Genomic DNA, 26,724 nt, shown 5'->3' on the forward strand with positions numbered 1-26,724 from the left:
TTGGCCACAGTCAGATAAAAGAATAAATGTAATATCAACAGACGAGATCATGTAAACACACGTATCTAGCACACATCATCAAGAACAGCACACTATAATCAGAGATGCTTGCAGTTTGAGGCGCACATACTAAAATTACACAGCAACTGCGATAATTCAACTGATTACAATGATATTCTCCTTCGTTTTCTGAGCTGTGATAAGCACCTGTGGAAACCCGCCGTTACCACATTGAGGTTCTCCGGTTAGCCAAAGCTATTCAGCCGTCCCTGTCAAAGTAGCAATGAGGTTTGCCAAGGTAAAACACACTGCTAGGGTTTAACAATAAAGGAATGTTTTAAGGCGAACTGAGGGCTTCCCCAAAATGAGCTCTTTTATAAATATATATAAATAGGACTTAAAATGACACACTTTAACAGTTCGATGATAATATGTTGTGTCAGTCAAAATAATGGTATATATTTTGTTATCATTTAGCAAGCTGTGGAAATGAAAACCATGCCTGAACTTCACAATTGTGGTCAAACTTGATGGTTTGATAAATACATGTGGTAATAGTTGGCAATATAAAGCTTTGTCGCACATATACTTCCCAAATGCTTTGCTATAGAGTGTATATAATGAACTATCTATCATGCAAACACACACAAGATGCTGCTCGTATCAACATTTGGGGGGTGGGGGGGCACGAGAGCTTGCAGGCAGAGCTAATATTTACTCCAATATTTACACGTACAGAAGTGTATATATATATATATATATATTGTTAAGGATGTTTAGTGGGAGAGCTGTAAATGGATGTGATGTTGCAGCTGTTTTTCCCCACAGCAGAGAATCATGACCTGCAGACACACTGTGATCCAGTAACCCAGAAAACACATCTAGACCAACACTCTTAAAATACAGTGCTTCTCTAGAACATTTCGCTGTATGGTTCTCTAAAGCTTAAACAGTTTCATTATAAATGCAGTTTGGGACTGGTAAGATTTTTTTATTATTTTAGAAGTTCTTCTGCTCATCAAGGCTGCATTTATTTGATTATAAATACAGTAAAAGGAGTAAAATTGCTAAATATTATTGCAATTTAAAATAAGTGTTTTCTATTTGAATATATTGTAGAATGTCACGTATCCCTGAGATGCAAATGTGTGTGTTCTAATTGGAACCTTTATCTTTATGAATGAATAATGACATTCTGAGTTCTGACTCTAATTCGTACTGGATCAAGGGTTTCAGGTCTAAAATACCTCTTACTATGATAAAAATAAATAAATAAATAAATAAATAAATCACTGTAGCACACTGTCACAAGTGACTTACACTATAAAAATGGCAGCTGTGGTTGCTGGAATTTTACTGTAAAAAATACAGTAGAACATTTTACGGTTTTAACTTAAATTTACAGTTAAATACCATAATTTTATTAAATGCTATAATGTTAATTTACCAACCAAAAAAATACGAAGAATTATAATTATTTAAAAAAAAACATCGACTTTGAAATGTTACAGGGAATTCTGGGAATGTAATTTTGCGGTTATTCACTGTAAATTATAGTCTTTTTCCACTTCCTAAAAACGGTATACTACTGTAAAATTACATGTAATGTCCATTACAGTTTTTCACCGTATATAGAAGTGGAATTTACCGTTAAGGTAAATTAGGTTTTTACTGTAGCATTTTTACAGTCTTTTTCCTTTAAATTCATGTTTTTTTTTTACCATTTAGCCACTTTTTTTAAATTAACCAGATATATAATTTTGTATTATTATCTACATATTTAGACTGTAATTAAATCTGATTTTTTACAACATGTTTTACAGCTCAGGTTAAGTAGGATCTCTCAACACCCTGTAAAATGTCATGTTAAAATCACCCGCACATACAGGACCTGCTCAGGTGGAGCACTCGGGTTCACCTTACAGTCACTCAGCAGGAGTGTTTACACTGCGTGTGTGTGTGTTTGCCCTCTTAAAGACCCGTCCCAGGGGAACACAAACATCACCTGTAGAGATTTACTCCGTCACCGCAGTATTTCCCTCAGCAAACACCCTACAGACCGCATCTCAGGTGTGTGCAAACACTCCCATTCATAAAAGCACACTTATTAGAAAGACCAATTCCTTTTCCTAAACATCAGCCGCCACACACACGTTTCCTGAGATTATTATAATCAGACAAAAATGTCAGCAATTCAAATACACAGGAAATAAGCATAAATCAAATGAATGTAATGACTAATCTCTCCGTTTGTCTCAGCATTAAACGTGCTGGGCTTCAGTGTCAACTTTTAATTACATATTGACAGCATAACAGATGCCACGCACACACACACAGTCCCAAACAGAAAAACACATCAAAACAACCAGATCCAAAACCGCATGCCACACAAAATACACACTGCTTCACACACACACACACCAACAACTCCTATTTTCAGAAATCTGACCCTGTTCTAGATATAAACATTCAAATTAAAAGTTAGAGACTTTCTGCTTTAAAATGTAAAAATAGTTGTAAAGCAAAAAAGTGATAAATTAACATTGGTTTGAAAAAAAAACTACTGAAATTATGCACATATAATGTACAATAATTAAAAAGAAAAACAGCACATCTCATTTGAACATGCCTAAAAGATCATAACAGGTCAAAACATGACTGTTTGATCACTTTATAAACGTTTAAGCTTCTCAGAAGCTCATTAAACCAAATCATATTGAATTAAAGAGCTTTACTGTAAGGCTAATACTTGATCTGAATTTCCTGAAGGAAATAACTGTGCTGCCAAGCAGCAAGAAAAATGTGAACGTTTCAGGCAAGTCTACATTTGTTAAGTTTGTATGAATGAAATTTGGTTTGCATGCAGATGAATGCAGATTTAAAAAGACATACCACAATTCTAAATGCAATCATATATTCACATAAGAATATTATATACACTACTGTTAAAAAGTTGTTGTTTTTTTATGTCGATCACCAAAATAAGTTCACTTTATTTGATTTTCAAATGACTGTTTTCTATGTGAATATATTTGTAAATGTATTTTATTCCTGTGATCAAAGCTGAATTTTCAGCATCATTGCTCCAGTCTTCTAAAATGCAGATTTTACTGCTCAAGAAACTTTATTATCAAAGTTGATTTTTTTATTTATTTCAAATAAACAGCATTTATTTGAAAAAGATATCTTTTGAAACATAAATATCTCCACTGTCACTCTTGATCAGTTTAATGCACACAGTTTAAACAGCAATGTATAAATGGTAATATCATATGCAGTTATTATGCAGTCTTTAGAAGTAGGCTATAAAGTCTACAAAAATAAGAAGCACATCTAAAGTTGAAATTATAGACAAAATGAAGTCTCTGTAGCTTAAAAATTGCAGTGTGTAATTTCTTTCCCACTAAACCTCTTCTGAGGTTGACCTCTCGCTGAGGACGGGTAATTAACGACGAACCCATCACATGATGCCAGCCCAGATCTCCATCACAGAATCAAACCAGTGTTCAGTATTCAGCCCAGAAACATGTTTGGTTTCAGCGGAGGGCGGCCGATTGGCTCTGAGCTTCAGCTCCGCCGGGGTCACTGAGGTCATTCTGTTTAAACTGAATCCTCATGACCTCCGCTTGAGCAGGACATGCACGTTTCTTTCAATCTGCATGCAGGGTTGGGAAACAGTTTGGAGTCCAGCTGTGTAGCTGCTCTTGAACACACAATCAGACACGAGTTAGCATTAAAGTTAGCATTAAAGTTATTATAAAGTATTAACACTAATAGCCACAACCATTTGAAAGAAATGTCCACAATGCAACATTCTCACCCAGACCCAAAAGCATGGTTGCTTCACAAAACTTGACTGTGTGTATCTACAGCACATCTGGAGCGAGTGAAGCGTCTGATGGTTACAGCGGCTCTGTGCAACGGAATCTGAAGCGAGACGGGTTCGGAGTGTTCCAGGATGCCTAGAATGTTCCATATATCAGAAACATATGCTGCATTAAACTACAAAAACCACATCACACCGCCAAGATGGAGGAACCGCTCACATACGCTGCTACTTCAGATAAATCCGTGAGAATCTGACCCTCAGTCAGACCCTAAAAATGGCGCAAATCGCTGATTGAAAGCATGCGGCAATGTGCTGCAGCTTTACAGTGGCATTTGATTCTGACACATTTCAGTGGTTTGGAAGCACTTCAGGAAAAAGTAAGATCTCTGAAGCAATGACTTCAGAAAGAGAGAGAGAGAGAGAGAGATTTGCATGAGACAACAGTTTACAGGCCTTTTCTGAAACACATCACTCATCAAACACATTGTTTGGTTCAAAGCTGAAGTGACACTGAGCGAGCATGAGTGTGTGTGTGTGTGTGTGTGTGTTTGGTGGGGGCAGTGGTGCATCTATTAAGATTTTCTGAAGAAAACATGTTGCTATGTGGTTTATAGGTGTTTTGAGTGTTTGTCAGGGTGTTGCAGTGTAGTTGTTAAAGTGAACTTGGTGCTCTGAGTGTTTCCAGGGCATTGCTAAGCAGTTGCTAACACGTTTGTTGGTTGTGTATTCTAGTGTAAAGTTTCTATGGTGTTCTGAATGGCTGTTATTGGTTGCTGTGCTGTCCTGAATGATTGCTAAAGAGTTCTGAATGGTTGCAATGGTATTGAATTGCTACCCTGTTGTTTTGAGAGGCTGCTAGGAAGCCTGTGCTGACAGTTTAATGATAGGTTAATCTGAGTGATTGACAGCTCCTCAACCAACAGCAGCCAATCAAGTGGGAGGAGTGCCCTGTGGGTGCACGGATGCTGATGGCCTTTTATATTACCACTTCACTTCTTCCACATGCAGGACGTCACTGTACACCAGCTGAGCTTTGACATGGACAGAGCTGTAATGAGAGGGAGGGCAGGGCTCAGAGGGCAAACGGGTAAAAAGCCAGGTATTGAACCAGGTGCGTTGAGCTTCTTACTTCTTCTTAAGTTGATTTCCTCTCCTTTGGCACACATTTAAACATGTTTTATGTATATATATATATATATTCTGCTTTCTCTCTCTCGCTCTTTCAGAGGGCTTTTTGAAGTACACCATAATGGTATGGTTTAGTGGTTTGGTTAGACTTTGTGGTGTTCATTGGTTTCCACTAACTAGAGCAGTAATCAAGACCGACTGATTCAGCAAAAACTGTTTCGTCTGTCTGCAACATTCACACACACACACACACAAACGTAGACACTTTAATCAGATTTGATTGTCTAATAAAGCCTTTCTTTCAGCAAACAGCCTGTGTAGAGTTTTTCCGTGTTGAACAGCTCACGTTCTCTGACTGAATGGCTGGCTGGTGTTCAGCATGTGCATTAGACGCTGGAAACCATGACTCATGTGGTGCTGTACCACAACTCAATCACACACACAATTCAAGTACAAATGCGTCCAATTTAATCGGCACATGCAGGGATAAATGCACACTTTGAAGAAAACAGCGTGCATCCCTTACCGTGAAATCAAACACACATTTAGTGCAAACAGAGTCACCTCTCACACACATTAAAAGCACAACACAATAATCAAAGTCAACTACAACTTCATCCAAACCTATAAAAACCCGCTTCGTGCTAAGATCAAAGCAGACAGATTTGAAGAAAACTTCAGCACAATAAAAATACTGAGATGGTACCACGGTACAAAGATAGTATCTGATTGATTTTGACATAAATTATGTCCTTGAATGATTACCATATATGATTGTAGACATGGTATTAGCATAGGACATGTTCAAAGAAATTAAGTATTAAATGGTACCGTGTGCAAAAAAATGGTAAATGTGCAAAGAAGCATGGTTAAACATGGTAATTCAATAGTACCGTGTACAAAAATCTATTTATTACCAGGGTAACATGTACAAATATACAATATTACCATGGTACATGTACACAAAGCATGGTATTATCATGGTACCATGTACAAAAAACATGATTTTACCATGGTAAATGTACAAAAAAACATGGTATTATCATAGTACATGTAAAAACAAAGTCTTATAAAGGTGCTGTGTAGAGAAAATATGGTTTTACCAAGGTAAATGTGCAAAAAGCATGGTTTAATCATGGTACATGTAAAAGCACATGTTTACAATGGTACAATGGTAATCTTACTTGGTATTTTTGTCTTGTTTCCAGATAAAATATCTAAAAAAAAATCTTAAATTAGAATGCACTTGGTAAGCAAAATGACACAAGATAGCCTTGTTTCCAGTGGGAAAAAACAGCATTTAGTGAATTTTGCTTACACCAAGTAAAATGATCTGCCTGTGGAGTAGGGCTTAATAAAATTATTTTACATGCTTGCCATCAGATAAGCAAAATACACTTGTTTTAAGCAAAATACACAAAATAAATGTCCAAATAATCATGGTATAATCGTGGTACATCTAAAATCACAGTATTACAATGGTATCATAAACAAAAAACAAGGTATTACCACACAACAAGTATAGTATAACCAGGGTAACATAAAAAACATTGTATTTCTTTGGCACCTCATACAAAGAAAATGTTCATTTAACTCTAACATAATCATCTTTTATGTTTATATTCTGTTGCAGTTATTTCTGCACCACAAAACCAAGATCATAAAAGCTGAAAAATAATGAATCATAAAACAGCTCATCAAAAGACATCATCACAGCTTCATTAACATGACTTCAGTCATATACAACATGACATATAGTATAGATTATTACAACTCTGGAACAAGAGCCTCTCTGTCCTGCACTCGAGCATGAGTGAAGTGTGTGTGTGTGTGTGTGTGTGTGTGTGTGTGTGTGTTTGATTCTTTCTGGAGAGAGCTGAACGTTTCTGTGGTTTTTGTGGCCGGTTCATAATGTGCTACTGCAGAAAGAGAGAGAGACTATTTTATATTCTCAGTATGAGGCCAATGGAAGGAATGTCAGCTTTCCGCGCACCACTCCAGAATCCTAAAGTTCTTCTCGCATGTCTGGACCTGTAGGGTTCCCTAAACATCTCATGAATAACCCACTGAACATTATTGATCACTCATTACCCACTCCACGTATCGGTGTAACCCAGAAAAACCAGCAGGTATTGACAGAACACAAAAACTTTAATTTGCATGAACGTATTCCAGGTGTGCAGGAGCTGATGATGTCATACTGTCTTGTACTGGATGCATGGCACAAAATTGCTTGCTATAGTATTGCATTTTATGCACATTAGGTGCAACACATCATTTTTCTGTCCACATTAAGTGGTGCATTGAGTGACAAAATCACAGCCAATGGGAACATACTTAAAAAAAAAAAAAAAAAAAAAATTCATAAAATAAAATACTCTGGAAATGTGTGAGTGGTTGTTTGATATGTACAGCATGGCAAAGCATTGTAAAATACACACACACACACACACACACGTGACCTTTAGCATACTGCTCAAATGAAGCATTACAGGACCAACTGCTGCCCTCCAGTGATTCCTCATCAACAGGATAATGATAACCTTATGAAAGATCATGTGTACTGACCCTTACAAACATTTACCACAGCAGTCATAGTTTCTAGCAAAATACCATCATTACTACAGTTTTTGTTTCTGTAATTCAGGTAAATGGGTATTTTTGACGATTGTTGAATAAAAAAAAGAAAACACACAAAACAATAAACACTGTTTCCCTAATCTTGCAATAACAATAGTACGGAAACTATGGTATTATAGCAAAAACTATGCTTGGTTAGGGTTCTTACATGCCACAAAAGAGGTCACCACACACACACACACACACACACACACACACAGTAAATTGTACAATTGTACAATGTTTTAGATAAATTAAAGATGTTTTGATAATTATCATGGTGGTGGGGGGGGGGGGTCATGATTTTTTGCAGTGGAAGTCATTTGGCAGGAGGGCCACTCACTCACTGACCTTCAGTGATAAAATCTCATAATGCAAAACACTCCTTTCATTCAGAACGTGTTAACACTTAACAGAATGACAAATTCTTTTTGAGATTATTTACTGTGTTAGAAAAACATTTCAAATACTCTAAAGCAAAAACCTTGAAAAGTAGATGGACGTGTCCCACCCTCTCTTTCCATCTTACACGTGCAAAAACACACAAATAAACAGATATGCAAGCATAAACCTACAAATAAAAAGCGGGTCAGGTCAGTGGGTCTCCATGAGCCCTTTGTGCTGTTTTGTGATTGGTGTGAATTCGGAGCACGTTTTGCGACCCTCCATCTCACTTTTTCTATGGGAGGAACGTGTATTTTTCTTCTGTCTTAATGAAACAGTATTTTATTCCTCTGCTACTCCACAGCGAGGGGAGGGAAGAAAACATCTGGAAGACATTTTACCTTTTTTCCCCTGCTCTTTTTTCCCTCTTTTTCTCTGGGATCAGCAGACATCACAATGACGGCTATAGCTTCCAGATGTGAGAACACAAACTCTCGCTCTCTCAATGCTCGAATCCCAAACGCCAGGAAATAAAAGAAAACCAGTGATGCTGGTCCATCTGTGGCTTTTCGCTGCAAAAACACACCTATCCCATGATGCTCCGGGGTGCTCTAGTCATGCTGACACTGAGTTAGTGGCTCAAGCACAGGTATGTAGGGAATGTTATTCTAAAGGAAGTGTGTGCACATGTGTGAGATTCATAACAGCCCAGGGGAACCTCAGGCTTCGGAGGGGTGCCAGACACACACACACACACACACTGACCCCCCTCAATTAATCACAACAAAGCCTTAGCAAAGCCCAAACATGGCGTCCATTTAAAAGCTCTGTGAAAGAGTCCATTCATACAGAACCGAGTAGACAGAAATACAATACTCAAAAACTTCAACTCTAAAACTCTGGGAACCAAAGATCTAAACACACACACTTGCACGCATGCATGGCAGACAACAATGTGTGTGTGTGTGTGTGTGTGAGCAGCAGGGGTGGTGGGCTGTATCAAGACCAGGTGTAATCCTGAAGACTAAAACCCTGACCATCCAACACGATCCTAATGCAACTAGACTGATTTCAAAAAGAAAAGCCGAGCAGAAACCCATGCAGAACTCACCACTGCGGTGCTATGAGAACTTTCAGAATGTTGCTAGGTTGAGAACTTTCTAGGGTCTTCTATTTATTTAATAAGGTGTTGCAATGCTGTAAAAAGGCTGCTATGGGGTTTCTGGGTATTCTATGCAGTTTCTAATGTGTTCTAAAAGGTGGGATTTTTAGGGTGTTTATGTGGTTGCCAGGGGGTTGTTATGCTAGGGGCTTGCTTAGCAGCTATTCTGAGAGGTTTTAGAATGTTGCTATGTGGTTTCTAGGGTTTTGCTATTGCATTTGCTGAGTTGATCTGGGAGGTTTTAAAAATGTTGCAAGTAGCAAAAGGTGTTATTTGGCATTCTATGTGGTTGCTATCCAGTTACTAAGATGTTCTGAGAGGTTTTTAGCATGTGGCCCATACACAAGTCTCTATGATATTCTGGTTTACAGATACAGTTCTGGTCCGTGAAAATCTATGGGATTTTTTTTTTACGTTTTTATCATCTGCAAAAATTGCACAATACCATATGTGACCCTGGGCCACAAAACTTAAGTCTTAAGTGTCACATTTTCGAAATTGAGAGATAAACATCATCTTAAAGCTGAATAAATAATCTTTCCATTGATATATGGTTTGTTAGGATATTTGGCTGAGATACGCTATTTGAAAATCTGTGCAGAAAAATCGAAATACTGAGAAATCACCTTTGAATTTGTCCAAATGAATTCTAAGCAATGCATATTACTAATCAAAAATTAAGTTTTCATATATTTACAGTAGGAAATTTGCAAAATATCTTCATGGAAAATGATATTTACTTAATATCCTAATGATTTTGGCATAAAAGAAAAATCGATCATTTTGACCCATTCAATGTATTTTTGGCTATTGCTACAAATATACCCCAGAGACTTAAAGTGGTTTTGTGCTCTAGGGTCACATATTTCTTCATGACAAGTTAAATGATTTAAGCTGACATGAAAAACTGTAAGACTTAGGGTTAGTGTCAAAATCATTATCACTACATTTACTACTGCTCAAAAAGCTGGGATGACTGACACTTACTTTACTTTTATTCATAAAATGCTGGATTCGATTAAAGGAGGTAAAGACATTTATAATGTGACACTTTAAGTACAGGTATCTCTTTTCATGTCAAAACAGTGTGAAATGGATCTCTGTCTGTGTCTGCACTTAGAGTGATGTGTTTTCCAGATGCTGGGTCTCAGGCTGGAGCACTGTAAACATCTAGGATGGTCACAATCTGAAGGTCACCACCCACAGTATGCCACCTTTAACCCCTGACCTCGTGACCTCATCTCCTGTAGGTCTGCTGTCAATAACTACTATAACTCACCTCCTTTCTTCCCCCTCAATCGCTCATTTTTTTCACTTTCCCCTGCCATTTCTCTCTGAAACAGGAACATACACGCACAGTCCTGAACACTCAACCCCCTTTCACATTAGAAGATTCATTTTAGCAATTCACACGATTCGATTCAGTTAACTGGTTCAGATTATGAATCGCTAAATTCATTTGATTCATCGCTCAATGTTAACATTTTTTAAATACATTATCTTCCATCTGTAGATCATTGCAATTATCGCATTTTTTCGTGAATCTGAACTGAATCACTACACTAAAAGTTTTTATCATTTTTATTTTAGAATACACAATATTATAATTTATGTTTTCATGCATTTTGAAAATAATGTATTTATCTCCACAACAATTGAATTAAAAAATCTCATTTGCTCTCTTGTCTTCAGTGTGTTTCATATATATAATGGAGTCCAACAACTCCAGTGAACTTTATGTGTATTTGAACCCAGCAGACATGTGGGTCAGGGTTTGGTCCTCACGTCTGAAAGAGGCAATATCTGGTTTTTATAGTGTGTGAACTCAGACCTTGAAGGTTTCACCAGCTATCACCCTCCCAAATGTGGCTTTAGATTGAAGGGAGACTTGAAACGCTTGCAATCATAAAACAATGTGACTCTAAAACACACACTATAAAGCCCAAACCACACAAACCAACTTCTACATTTGGCCACAAAAACAGCACTGTCTAATACAGCACAAAACATATGACATTTCTGCCCTGTGATCCTGAGACATGCTGAAGGCTTATACGGGGTTAAGGGGTGGTCTCATCTGGTCTTACGTAACACACCCAGTGTCACGGTTTTACGCTGCCTGAAGGAATACGGAGTCGAGGGTAAACGGAATAAGGTTTTTAATATATCCAACACGGGATATCCAACATGGAGCACAGAGGTAGACACACGTAAGTAGCAAGTGGTCACAAGTGAGCACAAGTGAGAACAAGTGAGAAGACCCGACAAAACAGAACTGAAGGACAAGGCTTATGTACAACAGATAATTGGGGAAACACAGGTGGATGGAATCATTAAATTAACAGGGACATGGAACACATGAGGAAGATAATGGACACACCTGGGAACTAATCAAACACGGAAAGACAGAAACTGGGTCACGGGCAAAAACACATTAAATGAGTCCAGGTGTGTGACAGTACTCCCCCCTCCCGGTAGGTGCGTCCTCGCACCGTAGAAACAACAGGGGGAGGCGTAGGTGGGAACTTGGGAGGAGGTTCCGGTGGAGGACGGACTTCCAGGAGGGGGCCAGCAGACAGGGACCACAGAAGGAGGAGCCAGGGAGGAGACGACGGAGGAAGGAGCCAGGGAGGAGACAGGAGCAGGAGGAGCCAGATGGTCCACCAGAGACCAGCCAGGACGGAGATCCAAGGTGGGGTCGACGGCGGGAGGAGCCATGGTGAAGGAAGGGTCGACGACACCAGGGGGCCGACAGGCGGAGACTGCACCGGTGGGTGAGGAGCCCAAGATGGAGCAGCACAGCCGCAGAGCCAGGGTGACGTCGAGGATCCGGAGGGCCTAGGTGGAGCTGAAGGCTCAGGCGACCAAGGCAGAGGCGGGGTCCTGGCAGACCGCTGTGGAGCCGGAGTGACCGAGGATGGAGGTGGAACTGGAGGGAAGGAGGAGCCTGACAGAGCCGGAGGGATGGAGTGACGAGGTGGAACCAGAGGAGTGGAGTCCCGAGGCGGCGGATGGTCGACGACTGACCAAGGTGGAGCCGGAGGGACGAGGGAGCCCGGTGGAGCAGGTGGGATGACAGGCCACGGTGGAGACGAGGGAGCTAAGAGCCAAGGCGGAGCCGCTGGGTCGAAGGACCGAGGAGGAGTCCAGGGCTCGGAGGCTGGAGGCGGAGACAGGGCCTTAACACGCCAAGGCGGAGCTGGAGACTGGCAGTCCAGCGGCGAACCACCGCGCCCCGATGGCGCGGACTGAGGGTGAGCTGCGGGACTGACTGGCACCAGCAGGGATGACGAGGAACTGGCTGGTCTAGGAGGAGGAGAGAGGAGAAGGATGGGAGGAAGGACAGGAGGATCAGGACTGGACGGAACCAGCGAAAGAGGAGTAGAGGGACCAGCAGGTTTGGGAGGAGGCGGGAGAGGGAGGCTGGGAGGGAATACAGGAGACACAGAAGATTCAGGGCTGGGCGGAACCAGCGGTGAAACAGAAAAATCATGGCTGGGCGGAACCAGCAGAGACACAGAAAATTCAGAGCTGGGCGGAACCAGCGGAGACACAGAAGATTCAGAGCTGGGCGGAACCAGCGGAGACACAGAAGATTCAGAGCTGGGTGGAACCAGCGGAGACACAGAAGATTCAGAGCTGGGCGGAACCAGCGGAGATACAGGAAACTCAGGGCTGGGCGGAACCAGCGGAGAAACAGAAAACTCAGGGCTGGGCGTAACCAGCGGAGAAACAGAAAACTCAGGGCTGGGCGTAACCAGCGGAGAAACAGAAAACTCAGGGCTGGGCGTAACCAGCGGAGAAACAGAAAACTCAGGGCTGGGCGTAACCAGCGGAGAAACAGAAAACTCAGGGCTGGGCGGAACCAGCGGAAATGGAGCAGAGGAAATGACTGGAGGAGGTAGGAGTGGGAGACTGAGAGGGTTTACAGGGGAATCAGGGCTGGACGGAACCAGCGGGGAAACAGGAAAATTAGAGATTACCTCCATAGACCAGTCCATCAGATCCAGAGCTTGCTCCTTATGACCTTCAGAGACTGCATATAGCTCACCCTCAGTCGCAGGAGTGTGGGCAGGGCTTTCCTCCACGCCCTCGATCTCCACGAGGACTCCCACGATGCACAGTGTTGCCGGCTCACACACCTGGTCAGTCGCGCTCTCGAGATCCGGCTCCCTGTCAGTGGATGGCTCGGACTCTGCGGCTGCGGTGGGCTCTGGCTCCGTGCGGCGTGATGGTGGCTGGCTGGTCTCTGGGTCGGGAGTGGGGCTGGCGAGGTCCTCTATGGGGCAGACGGTGAGAGGTGACCCATTTCTCGCCAGAGTCCACTCCACGAATGCGGCGAAATCCTCTCGAGGACCATCTTCGGACGACAACGCTCTGCATTTGGAGTTCAGGCTGGTGTTGTAGAAGGTGCAGAGCGCGTTGTCCGGGTAGCTGGTGGCATTAGCTAATAGAATAAACTGTCTGGTATGGTCCTCGAGAGAACGTCCTTCCTGCTTCAGCAGAAGGATGAGGAATTCGGGACGATAGAGGGGATCCATAGAAACACTACAAAACAAAAAGACTGAGAAAAAACGAAAGCAAAACGGAGGGAAAGACGCGGTTTTCTACTTTCTCTTTTGAGGTCGGGTCTTCTGTCACGGTTTTACGCTGCCTGAAGGAATACGGAGTCGAGGGTAAACGGAATAAGGTTTTTAATATATCCAACACGGGATATCCAACATGGAGCACAGAGGTAGACACACGTAAGTAGCAAGTGGTCACAAGTGAGCACAAGTGAGAACAAGTGAGAAGACCCGACAAAACAGAACTGAAGGACAAGGCTTATGTACAACAGATAATTGGGGAAACACAGGTGGATGGAATCATTAAATTAACAGGGACATGGAACACATGAGGAAGATAATGGACACACCTGGGAACTAATCAAACACGGAAAGACAGAAACTGGGTCACGGGCAAAAACACATTAAATGAGTCCAGGTGTGTGACACCCAGAATCATAACTGCTGACACGGTAACTATTCACATACTTCTACCAACTTTAAAAAGTGCATACTGTGCTTTCAAAGGAAAAGTTCATGCTTTTAAGTACGAAGCAAGCCAGCACAGCATACACACTACATTGCCATAAAATTATGGATTGACACAAGTTTGCAAAGACTCCATCTATGCATTATACATGCTTCAAACCTATTTCAGCATGCAGTACCATGACTTGGAATGCACTCATTCTAATATTGAATACTACATAAGATTGATAGTGAGTGAAAACATGCATACTCTGAAGTATGTAGTATGTTACACATTTGACCATTTTCTATGATTTGGGACAAGCCAATCTTTATCTTGCATAGTGTATAAGAATAATAGAACTGGAAAAGAAGTATATATCCAGCATCAACATACTATTTTCAACACTGAGATGCAATAATATCATGTGCATGCTATTAAAGACATTGTGTGTGTGAACATATCAACCCTGATGCAAAACGATACATACTTCAAAAACCCACTGTAAATTGTACACCACCCATGCATACATATTCAACATAACTCTTTTTGAGAGGAGCACTCATTTTAATATTGCATGTTATGTAAGATAGATAGCATGTGAATAGATGCATCGCTGCATACTGTGTTATACAGTAATTATATTGACATAATATGCCTTAATCTGGCAAACTATTTGATATGGAGAGCATGAGACTAATGCATGCTTATAAAATTCATTGCAAATACTAATACTAATGCATTTACATTTTTTTTATTATTATTTGATATGCACTAATTTTAATATTGCATGCTAGAGTCACTACTGAGATACTGTGATTTAGGTGGTTTACTTTGAATCTTTTATAAAGTTTAATATGGAGAACATGAGACTGATGCAAACTTAAAAATATAACTTGTAAATAATATGCAATTCAGTCACTTTTGACATACTATGATATCACTTTCACTTCACTATAATATTGAATGCTATATAAGAGAGATAGTATGTAAATAGATGCATACTTGCATATTATGGCAGCCAGTCACTATTGACATACTATTTTCTTTATACTAAGATTTAGGAAGTTAACTCTTAACCATGCATACTATTTATTTAATATTTAGAGCATGAAACTCATTCATACTTAAAAAAAAATCCATCTTCAATAATACGCCATTCAGCTAGGAGTGATTTGGAGTGTACTAATCTTAATCTTGCACACTAGTTAGTTTGAAATGGGGATTCTGGGAGTTTGATTAGGTGGGAAACCCTTCATCTACTTCCTGTTGGAACTGGACTGGTACCTTTTAACATCCAAAGGGGGACACTGCTTGTTCTGTTAATGGGAGCCATGGAGCCAAAGGCAACACAAACCTAATTTCTCCTCAATGTTAATATTTCTCTCTACGATTCTCACTGAATCAAACTCTGAATGAGGAATCGAGACGGCTGAAATGGACAGCTTGCTCTCATTACTCAAGAAACATTTTGGAAGGCTCCAACGGTGTGAAAGTTTAGCTCCAAACGTTCCAGAGTTTCTCCTCTCATGGGTCTGAAGAACACAACAGCTACAAGAGTAACCAAAACCAGAGACAACACACGTGGGCAATAAACAATCGAAACAACATGCCATTTGTTAAAAAGAATTTGTTTAGTCTCAAACGTGAAGCACACACCCAGCAGGCTGAATGAGCGAGGCCGGTTCATCGAGAGTGTTCGTAAAACTCTCATAAAACAGCACTAGTGTGAGTAATAAAGCAGAACGGCCCTACACAGGAAGTGCAGCAGCATCCCCATCAGCCATTTTTGACTTTACAAGCTTCAGTCTACTGTGACTTAACAGCACCACTGTATCCCACAATGCACCGCTAGTCCAACCATAAACTCAGCACATCATTCTGTACCTACAGATGCCATTGGGTTAGTCCCGTCCACTGCATGACATCACTGTCAGACCACATGTCGTGGAAGCAGTGAGTGTTTCTGTGTATCCCTGCCAGACTGGCTGCAGATCAAGTCCACCATCTTTTCTGCATTATCCCACTACATGTGTGCTCTAAATAAAATTGGAAGCATACAGAAATGAAGGCCCTATTTTAATGATTTAAACAGAAAATGTGTAAAGCGTGCTGCGCAGGTGCACTCAGGGCGTGTCCAAATCCACTTTTGCTATTTTAACGATGGAAAAACGGTCCGTGCACATTTTGGGAATGGGTTGTCCCTATTCTCTTAAGGAGTAATGGGCGTAACGTTCAATACACCAGCCAGAGTGTCATCTCCCATTCCTTTTAAGAGCGAGATGCAATATTTACATGGCGGAATTTGTTGGCGGAATAGCTGATCATTAAATTTTTATATTTATGTAGCTTACACAACAATATTCTTTTACACTGTACTCCTTTAGTTTTTAATATTTGTCCTGTTTGTGTGATGCGCATCCCTGTGTGTAATTAGCAAAGTCATCGCGCACTATGGACCCGCCCAGAGGCGCATTTTCTACCAACGCACTCTTTAAATAACAAAAAAATATCGCGCCATTGACTTTAGACTTTGACCAGGTTTGAGTTGGTCTATGGAGCAGTCTATTTTCATCTCGTTAAAATAGCAATGCGCCAGCAATGCACCTGATCACACCTTTTTTAGACCAGCACGCCCATGGGCGCACAAATTGGTGCAAATGCATTTGCTAATTAAACAACGTGGCACTGGATGGGAAAATGCGAACGGCACCAGACTGATACTAGCAAACACACTTGCGCTGCACCTTGCGTCACATTGCGTCGTGTGTATTATAGGCCCCAAGTGCACTACATAGGGTGTCACAGCTGTATTTAGAACACAGCCCAAAGCAAGCTAGATTTTGAAGCGAACTAAACAACTAATAGGCAAAATTTCAATCTGATGTGACTAATGAGCATGTTTCTATAGAAATGTACTCAACAGATGCTCAGTGACAGATGTTCTTAATATATAAAACAATCAATCAAGTCGATGAATCACTCCGATTAATTCAGCCCTGACTCATTCAAGCAAAAGCGATTAAGTGGAGTGATTTAACAGTTAAAACAGACGCTGAAAATTAATGGCTCTCAAGGGCAGCAAAAAAACACCTTTGGCTGTTAAAACAAGTTTTCACACCATTTGACCAATGAATTTCCATGGTTTTCCCAGATGTTCATGATTAGGGTTATAAAAATAAATTTCTGTGAAATATTTCGGAGCTTAACATAACCCGAAAATGTTAATTTCTATGACATTTCCAGCAGGTCTGTTTTAAGATTCCAGGTTTTCCATGACCTAACAAAGGCTCTTGAGTTGTGATGTGGTTCACTCTAAGATTAAAAACCTCTTTGTGTCTCACTATAGAGTCTTCAGTTCAGTGTTGTGCTTTCTGGGTTCTTTAAAAAAAACTAGAGATTATATAATCAGGTTATAAAACTCTTCTAACTGGAATCTTGCTTAGAGCATCTGCTAAGATTTGGTATCATTGCCAGAATAATTCTCTATTAAAAACTGTAAGTCAGCGTGTTCTTGAGAAGTTCCTGGACCAAAATGTTCTCAATAATTCCATCACTATAATGAGCAGCCAAGCGGCCATGACCAGACACGAAGCTAATCACACATGCGGAGCAGAATTTCCAACCCCCTCCCTCTATCCCTCCCCCTCTAGCCTGAAGAAAAAGACAGAGGGAGAGAGAGAGAGAGGGGTACTCCCTGGGACAGGCTGGAGAAACGAAGAGGATGAGAATGAGTGATCATATCCTGTCTGCTTTGGCTCCGTTGTTACTGTACAAACCACAGATTCACGTTCACAACTAATAAACTATCAAATATGAGTGTGATGCACAGAGCTTCGTAATGAAGTGACACGAAAACCAGATGTCAAACAACTGATGCAACCATAGAAAGTTGGCTCTTGTGTGATAAAAAAAGACATTTTTATGCATATTGCATGCATGATTTAAAAAAAGTCTTGGGTGTTTACTCATGGCATATTGCAGATGAGATCAGAGTGTGTGTGATGCATGTACAATAACTGTTTTACATAGTCTCCTGGGTAAATCCTTCTATAGGTAGTTTACAAGATAATTGCGATCTTCACCTCGAGCATCTCTGATCTACTAGAGAAGACACACGGCGACTCCACCCTGACCCACTGATGTTCTTCATTACAGACCATCCACCAGGAGCTAAGACTTAAGACTAACAAGCATTTATCAGTTTTTCACTAAACAGAGTGCCAGAGTGATTGGTTCGTTTTATGAGCCTATGGAAAAACATAAACTTCACTCTGTCTCTCTGTCTCTCTCTCTCTCTCTCTCTCCTGGTGTGTTTCTCAGCCTGCATATTTTTCCAATTACGTTCAGCAGTCAGCACGCCTGCTGGAGGAAAACTACTTTCTGCCAGATCCCCTAAAAAGCATGTGAAACATCTCCCAAAAAGTCTACAAATCTAGGTTGCGTGGTTTATTTTCACCCATCACACAGAGTCTGAAACCAAAATCGGTCCTGATGTCAAAGATTCCGTTGAAGCATCACTACATAAATGGTTTTCTAAAGGAACTTGATTCTAACTGAAAAGTTTCATAGATCCACTTTTTGATCTGCTTCTAGAAAACTAGACCATCTATGATGCTTTGCAGATGCCAAAACCAATACCATGAAGTGAAGAACTTATAATGCAAACATCAAGAACCCTAAACAGTCGCATGGAACTCCAGATTTCAACTTTATTGTATGTTTATTTACTCATTTGCATCATAAGAGTGAGTTTTATACCAACTAGGAGCAGCATAAAAGAGCTGCATCCCACAATAGATGCTGCATCACGATCTCCTCGCGCAGCTGTTGCATTGACTGAACGGAAAACGTCCCTGATTCCGTTATTCGCCGCTGCGTTAAAGTTTCCCTGCAAAAACGAAACTCTTGAAGTCCCCTGTTGAAAAAAACCCACTCTAGGGCCCCTACCATCCCCTCCAGGGACAGTTGACTTGACCGTGGAGAAGCACAGCTCCTGGTGAGCGCGGCCCGAGACACAAAGTAACAGTTTGGATACAGCTGATTCGCCGCTTACCTGCGCTGACTCGTGAGGCGACAAACATCAGGAATACTAGGAGCACCGACAGCCGCAACTCCTTAAACCTCCGCTTTACTTTCCATCTGATAGGTGTATCCATGACCACCTGCGCCCGTCCTGACGCGAAGAGTTCGGTTATATTATTATGACAACTGCTTAAAATCAGGACAGTAGCATTAACCCAACAGTCCCGGAGAGAGAAAGCGCCACAGCTCAAAGCCTCTCATGCAGCCATACGTTAATAAAGTCCTGCGGGAACATTCAGTGGATGGATAGATGGATGGATGGGGCACCTCTCTCCCTTCTTTTCCCTTCTGTTCTTTCCTTCCCTGCAGTGCGCTGCAGTGATGCCCCCGTCACTGAAACTTCGCGGAGCCAAAGTGGGAAAAAAACTTTCATTCACACGGACCGTCAGTCATGCTGCGAGCGGCCAATCGGAAAGCAGCGCCTACAATGCGCGGCTTCTTATTGGCTGGCGCTGTGGGTAGGCGGGAACTTTACAGTGTGGGACACTCTCTCTCTTTTCCTGCAAGAATTGAGTCCATTGCAGTCTGTCTTTTACTATTTTTTTTTTTTTTTTACTCGTCTAATTTGATGGGTGTACCAGCAGCAGAAAACCTTTAGGGCAATTATCCAGTTAAAAGACACTTGTTAATATAATGTCCTAAATAAATTATGGAGAAAAAACAGTTCTTTATGTGTCTGGCGTCAAAAGTGGCGTTATAACATTAAAAACACATGGAAAACTGAACATATATAACTTAAAATAGACTTTGCATAACCCAGAAGGGGTTTGTTTTTACAACAACGGTCGTCTAATTGCTTGCAACACGACTGCTTTCTGAAATAAATGAGTAAATGCACCTGAAATATTGATTAGATACCAATATTCCTTGTAATTGAATCTTCTTGTCTTACCTATCCTTGTGAACTGTTCTAGCCTAGGAACAGTGCTGTGAATGGGAGCCCAGGGTTATTCCAAGTCGTTCCTAAAATTAAAGTTTGCAGGCTATTTTAGGGCTGAAACGATTCAGGAGCTCGTGACGTATGCGACAGCTGGAGCACACAAGGCCACAAGGGTGATGACCTTTCGACACGGGTCCGAATGTACAGAAGGGACAGGAATCCTCATGCAATATTATGACAAACTCAACTGCAGTCTTGTCTAAGTTAATACATATGGAAAATCTCATTTTGCTTGTATAAAATCTAAATACTACAACTGGATGTAATCAATACAGCCTTGGTTGGTGTATTAAGTCAGCATAAAGTCAATGTGAATAGCCTTTTGCAACCCATATCCCATATATAATGAGACTTATTGCATTATGCTTTTACCCACACTTATGCATTTATGCAAAGCAATTGACAAAATCATTTCAAAGAGCCAACAATATGTATAATATACATTGTCAGGTTTAGTAGACATGTAAATAAACAAGCTAGAGAAGAGGAGGAAAAAAGAGATCTAATACTGAATTACATAGCAATAATATGGCAAGTACAGTATATTCATTTTGTGCTTTGTGAACTGATTGTCCCATGTGACAAAAAAATAAATAAACAAAAATAATAATAATTAATTAATTCTGACCAGTATATATGTATCTATAAAAGGAAAGACATTTTAGAGGCGGAGCATTTGATGAATGATTACAAAGACTAATATTTTCTTTCTTTGGAACACATGGACTAATCAGTCAAGTGCAGTAAGACCCCGGATGTTACTGAGGAAGTATATGGCATTGATTTTGATTTTGTATTGACTGTAAGTGTGCCAGCGGTGTTATGATAGTTGAGCTCAGGTTTACAGAACAGAATGATGTGTTGACAGAATCCCAGACTCATAGAGCTCCAGGTTACACGTGTTGTGTGCACTGATGTCTCTCTTCACCTCAGGTTACGCCAGTGTGAAGAATACAGATCCTTTTCTGGAGGGTGTCTATGTGCCAGCGGGGGGCACACACTCCTCTACAAGCCTGCAAAACACACACACACATACACACACACACACACACGGACAAAAGGGCCAAAATTAACTCAGTAAATGTTAAATGGGACTATAATTGGCTTTAGGTTAATAAAACATTTAGTTTGCTGTTACTTTTTTTTTTTTGAGTTACTTTAATAATACTAAATTTCTATGTGATTGCGAGTTCTGAACATCTTATTATTATTTATATACCATTGTGGTATTTATTAACATTTTGATTATTTAACAATTTTTGTTGTACATTTTCAGCTTTCAGTTTAATTATACCCTGCCAGAAAAATGTGTAGCCTATTTTTCCCTTAACCCTAAAACCTGACAATGCAAAGATTTTTAAAAAATCGTTCATATTAACGCAGCACACTGGGTCCTATTTTTACAGACTCTTTTTGTGTCTGTAAATATAAATACCGTCTCACAAACACACACATTAGTTTTTGTTTGTTTTCATCTACTAAACTTTATTTGATTTGTATTTTCTTCTATTGAATTTAATCTTATTTTTACGTTTTGTTTTCACTTTAACTTTAGTTAAATTTGTAGTAATTTAGCAATTTTTGCCATTTTGATTAGGCTGTTCTTTTAAATGTCTTATTAATTTCTATTTATTAGTTTCAGTTTATTTAGTGCAATAAGTGTAACTTAATGAAAATGAGAAATGCAGGCAAAATAAATAGTTTATAGGATTTGTGTGTGTATATATATATATATATATATATATATATATATATATATATATATATATATATATATATATATATATATAATTGTTTTTTTATTATTCATTTTATTTATTTTTTTCAAAACAAAACTATAAAATAAAATAATTTGAATTAAGCTAAATTCAATTCATTTCAAAGCAAAAATCAAAGAAACTAAAAATGATAACACTTATATCATAATTTGTATTGTGTTCAGCTCTGTATGTGCAGATTGGTAAAGGAGAATGTTTATGAGTTTCAGATGTTATAAGGCTGAGTCCAAACCATCATTGTCTAAACACACACACACACACACATGGCAGATATCAGTGACTGGATTATGACATATACAGTACAGCATTCATAATGCACTCTGTGACTCTTTATGGCAGACGTCTTCTCTCCATCTCTCTCCGTTACATGCCGGGACACACCAGCACACATTCCTTGGCTCTTATATGTTCATCAAAGCCCCGATCATTCAGCAGGATTATGGATCTTCACAAATGCACAGGGAACATACGTACACACCACACACACAGCAAGAGCCACGTTTACACACATACAGATGCATGCCAGAAATCACTGCTGCCTCCTCATCCATCCAACATAACCCTTCAAACCAGAGATTGATGAACAGCCATTCACAGCTGCCCAAGCATGCACAGACACACACGAGCAAACATCACACTCACACACATATTTATCAACATATTAACACTAAAACACCCAACACAGAGAGAGAGAGAGAGAGAGATATACAGTATGTCAACCTATGCATTATATTATTTGGGATTTATAATGGGAATTTTTGAGAACAAAACCCAATTTGTGGTACAGATTTAATAGGTGTGATAGCCTCTTAAAATACAATTTATTCTTAAACAATAAAATAAAGGGTTAATTGGGAAATATTCAGATGCTTCTGACACTGCTTGTGAAATAAGTTTCAAAAGTTGTCTCACAGTGTAACCTAAAATCACCTTTTTAAAAAACACATTTATTAAAGTAAATACATTTTTAATGTGTAGGAAATAAGTTTCTCCTGCTCACCAAAGGTGCATTAATCTGATCAAAAAATACAAAAACATAAATATTATGCAATATTATTATAATTTAAAATACCTGTTTTCTAATTTTCTATATTTTAAAATGTAATTCCTGAGATCAAAGCTGAATTTTCAACATCATTACTCCAGTCTTTAGAGTCACATGATCCTTCAGAACATTTTTGGTGAAAATTGTGATATATTTGTTCAGGATAAACAACATTTATTTGAAATAAAAATGTCTTTTCTCACACTTTTGATCAATTTAATGCATGCATAAAATCATATTTTTCTTTTTAAAAAATCATAATCATATCCAAACCTTTGAAATATTTACTCTTTAAAATACCACTTGAAATATTTCAAATAATAAATGAAAAACGTCCTTGTTTCTCATTATTTTCGGATCAATGCATTGCGTGTGTTTGACGACAAAATAACATGCTGCTGTTTTCAGAATTTCTAAACTTTTTCATGTGAAATGCAGTTGCCAAATGCATGGATCCTCTATAAAAACCCCTAACCCAACATTCATGCTTAACATCGGTCAAAATGTCACAATTCGTGGCACAAAGCTGAGCTGTGATTGGTCCAAATTTTCTCTAATGATCGTGAAAATATTCTACTGCTCCCGTGGTTGAGGTTTAATATCAGATGCTCGACGGAGAGGAAAACAAAATAATTATGAATACTCAAAGGGACAAGAGACAGAGAGGAGGAGATGGAAAAAATGAACAAAGAGAACTAAAAAAAAAAAATCCTGTGATTTGAATATGGAAAGAATCATTGAAGAGGAAGTCAGTGTTAATGACTGATGCAGAGGATTCAGCCAAAGTACAATCTGAGATTCACATGCACGTGTTCTAAACTCCAGAAATTATTAATTATGGAAAAGCGAGAGTTACTAAACATGACCAGACGAAACAAGCCAAAACAAAACTCATAAATGTAAACAATATTCATCACTGGATTCAGTGTGCTAAAACACTAAGGCAGCTGCCTTTTGCTTGGATAATATTTCCAATCAGTCTAGATTTTTAAAAATCTTCACATGTTAAACACTTAAAGGTCATCCAAGATGCAGACGAGTTTGTTTCTTCATCAGATTTTCGAGAAATTCAGCATTCCATCACTTGCTCACCAATGGATCCTCTGCAGTGAATGGGTGCCGTCAGAATGAGAGTCCAAACAGCTGATAATAACATCACAATAATCCACAAGTAATCCACAACACTCAAAATACTGGAACGGTGCTTCATCCATCTCACACGAAACAAATAAAATGTAATAATAAAAGACTTTGATGTTCTTTAGTGCTCTCAGATGTCCAGGAAAAACACAGCAGAAGATCAGGGGAAACACTTTCCAAAAGAACACTGAAAATAACAGTGATGGAAAGATTGGCAAAGTGCGATTTCTCTTCGCCCAGAACATCAGCGGCTGATCCATCAGGTTCCCTCAGGTGTCATCAGTCAACATTACGCTAATATGAATAAGTGCTTATTAATAAATCTGCATCTGACGGCTTAAACTCATGTAGGTGAATTTAACAGGACATGCAAAGCAATGAGAGACGAGCAATTATAGAATTAGCCATCAAAGTTTTCATGCATTTTATATTCCACAAACAGTTTGATTTGGACTCAATCTGCCGTTTTAGATCAGGACTGATCATGCACAAACACAAATGTTTCTTCTGAGGATACGTCTTATTTACATTGTTGACCTGAATAAAAATTCAAACATTTTGCAAACAAAATGCAAATAAGTCTTGAAATCTATACTAAATGCCTGCATACTTTTAAAACTTTTTAGTTGATGACTTAGCATTTCCAAAACGATATCTAAACCAGCTGAGTTTGAACTTTAAGAAAGCATTAAAGGTGAGGTCAAGTCAAAAATAGCATTTCTTTCCATTTCATTAGCGCGTTTGAAGAACTATTTGAAGACGTAACATCAAATATAGCTTCATCTGTCAAGAGTAGCAGAGTGTCTGAACATGTGGAAACCGTCTGTGCCTTTACCCTTCACTGCTCACTCCTCTCATTTGAGCTCGGTGCGATTCATCACGGCCTTCGAGGGAATCTCCAGCGTGTTTGGCTCAGGTCCTTTGTGCTGAATTCACTCCAAGTGCAGAAAGGCTTAGTCTAAATGTTGTTAGATTTCCTGATAAATGTCATCGGTTAATGACCTAATCTCTTGGCCTCAGCCCTCGATGTCTGTTTGCAGAAGGCTGTGGAGATGCAGATGGATCCTGAGGAAATCTTTGACTGAAAATCTTCTCTAAAGAGCCGTTAGAGTGAGTGACTAATCTGTTATGCTCTTTATATTAGTCTCTTGTCATAGATTTAAAATCACACTTTCACACTTTTAGATTACACTAATCACACTTTTAGATTACACTACTCTTAACGCAAAAAAATAAATAAAAGGTAAGTTTGAAACAAGAAAGTTCTCAAATAAGCTCAGGGACATTTTTATTTATTTATTTTATTTTATTTTATTAAAAAGTGCTTATATACACAATAGAAAAAATATGAGAATATCTAACTGGAAACACAAACCAACAAACACAAAAAAACATCACAGAATCCATCACTTCCATTACTTAGTGATGTTGTCCCTCCAAAATGATGTCACTTCCTGCAGGATGGTGTCATTAACAAGGTCTTAAAGGGATATTACAAAAGCCTAACAATTGACTTTATGTTAAGAGAAAGTGAAAGTGAAAACATTCGGTCTAAAAGAGTTGTGCTCTGGATTGTATGTTTGTCTGAAACTTTTCACTAAACCAAGTTTTCCTCCAATATTTCAATAAATATGGGAGGGGTGTGTTGGAATGTCCCCTCAATATTGTCCCATTAGCAGGTTTTGTGAATCCTTCATTGTCAAGAGGAACATCAGCCTTACAGTGTAGGATATAGAACTTGTGATGTCTTTTTCTTTAGCATGATCTGAAGATCATACATAAAAGCACTGTGCCGACCAGTTAAATATTTCAAGCTCCTTGTCTGGTTTGAATAAATTAAATTGTATAAAGTTTATTTCTCATTACAAAACTTCCCAAGATGAATTGTTGATTTCTTGACAATTGTATATATTTATTTTAACGAACCTGTGTACTTACCCATAGCGCGATTATATACTAGATGTGAACTGAACTTCGCAAGCTGAATTCGTTTTTTTTTTTTTTTTTTTTTTTTTATCTGTGTATTATGTTGTTGTCTTCAGCAATGCTTTTAACCAGACAAACAAAACATATCTGCATCAATTTGTCAGCAAGTAAAGAAAATGAAAGATTAAAATCATATAACCAGATTATTTATCAGCAGTCAGTAGTTTTATTGTTTTTACAGATGCAGAATTTAAAATCACAAATCCAACTGTTAGATTCTACTAATGATTCTACAAAAACAAGCATCAGATTGCAAAAGAGTAAAACAAAAATGAGCCATTAACCTGTATTTTAAAATGTCAACCCAGCCTTTTACAACGTGGTTTCCATTCTATCATATGGTCACACAGTATAATTGAATTTGCATACATTTAAGACAGCATCACTGTATTCATACAGTGTGGCATGATTTGCGGTTTATGATGAAATTATGAAAAATCATTTAGAGTACAACAATTACATAAGCAACGAAAATCAATGGTGTTTCATTTTACTCTCTGTATATTACAGGCAACACTTTTCTTACACTGTAACAGATCTGGTTTTAACAGCCTTTTTCAATCGTGGTTTCCTGATTGTTTTGTTCAGGAACTGTCCACACTCTGGCTTATTTCC

At 39.2% G+C, this 26,724-nt stretch overlaps 1 protein-coding gene across 2 annotated transcripts in view; it reads right to left on the reverse strand.

Annotated features, from left to right (window-relative positions):
* The window catches only part of LOC127985410 (collagen alpha-1(XI) chain), an 87,061-nt gene extending 67,453 nt beyond the window's left edge, over nucleotides 1-19,608 (reverse strand). The window contains exon 1 of one of the 2 annotated variants that reach the window (XM_052587415.1): nucleotides 19,192-19,608. In XM_052587415.1, coding sequence (XP_052443375.1) covers nucleotides 19,192-19,294 — 103 coding nt within the window. In that variant the 5' untranslated portion in view covers nucleotides 19,295-19,608. The remainder of the gene's footprint in view (nucleotides 1-19,191) is intronic. The other variant, XM_052587416.1, reaches the window with a different exon arrangement.
* Nucleotides 19,609-26,724: the final 7,116 nt, after the last annotated feature.

Source organism: Carassius gibelio, chromosome B21 (assembly GCF_023724105.1).
Source record: "Carassius gibelio isolate Cgi1373 ecotype wild population from Czech Republic chromosome B21, carGib1.2-hapl.c, whole genome shotgun sequence".
NCBI classification, from domain to species: Eukaryota; Metazoa; Chordata; class Actinopteri; order Cypriniformes; family Cyprinidae; genus Carassius; species Carassius gibelio.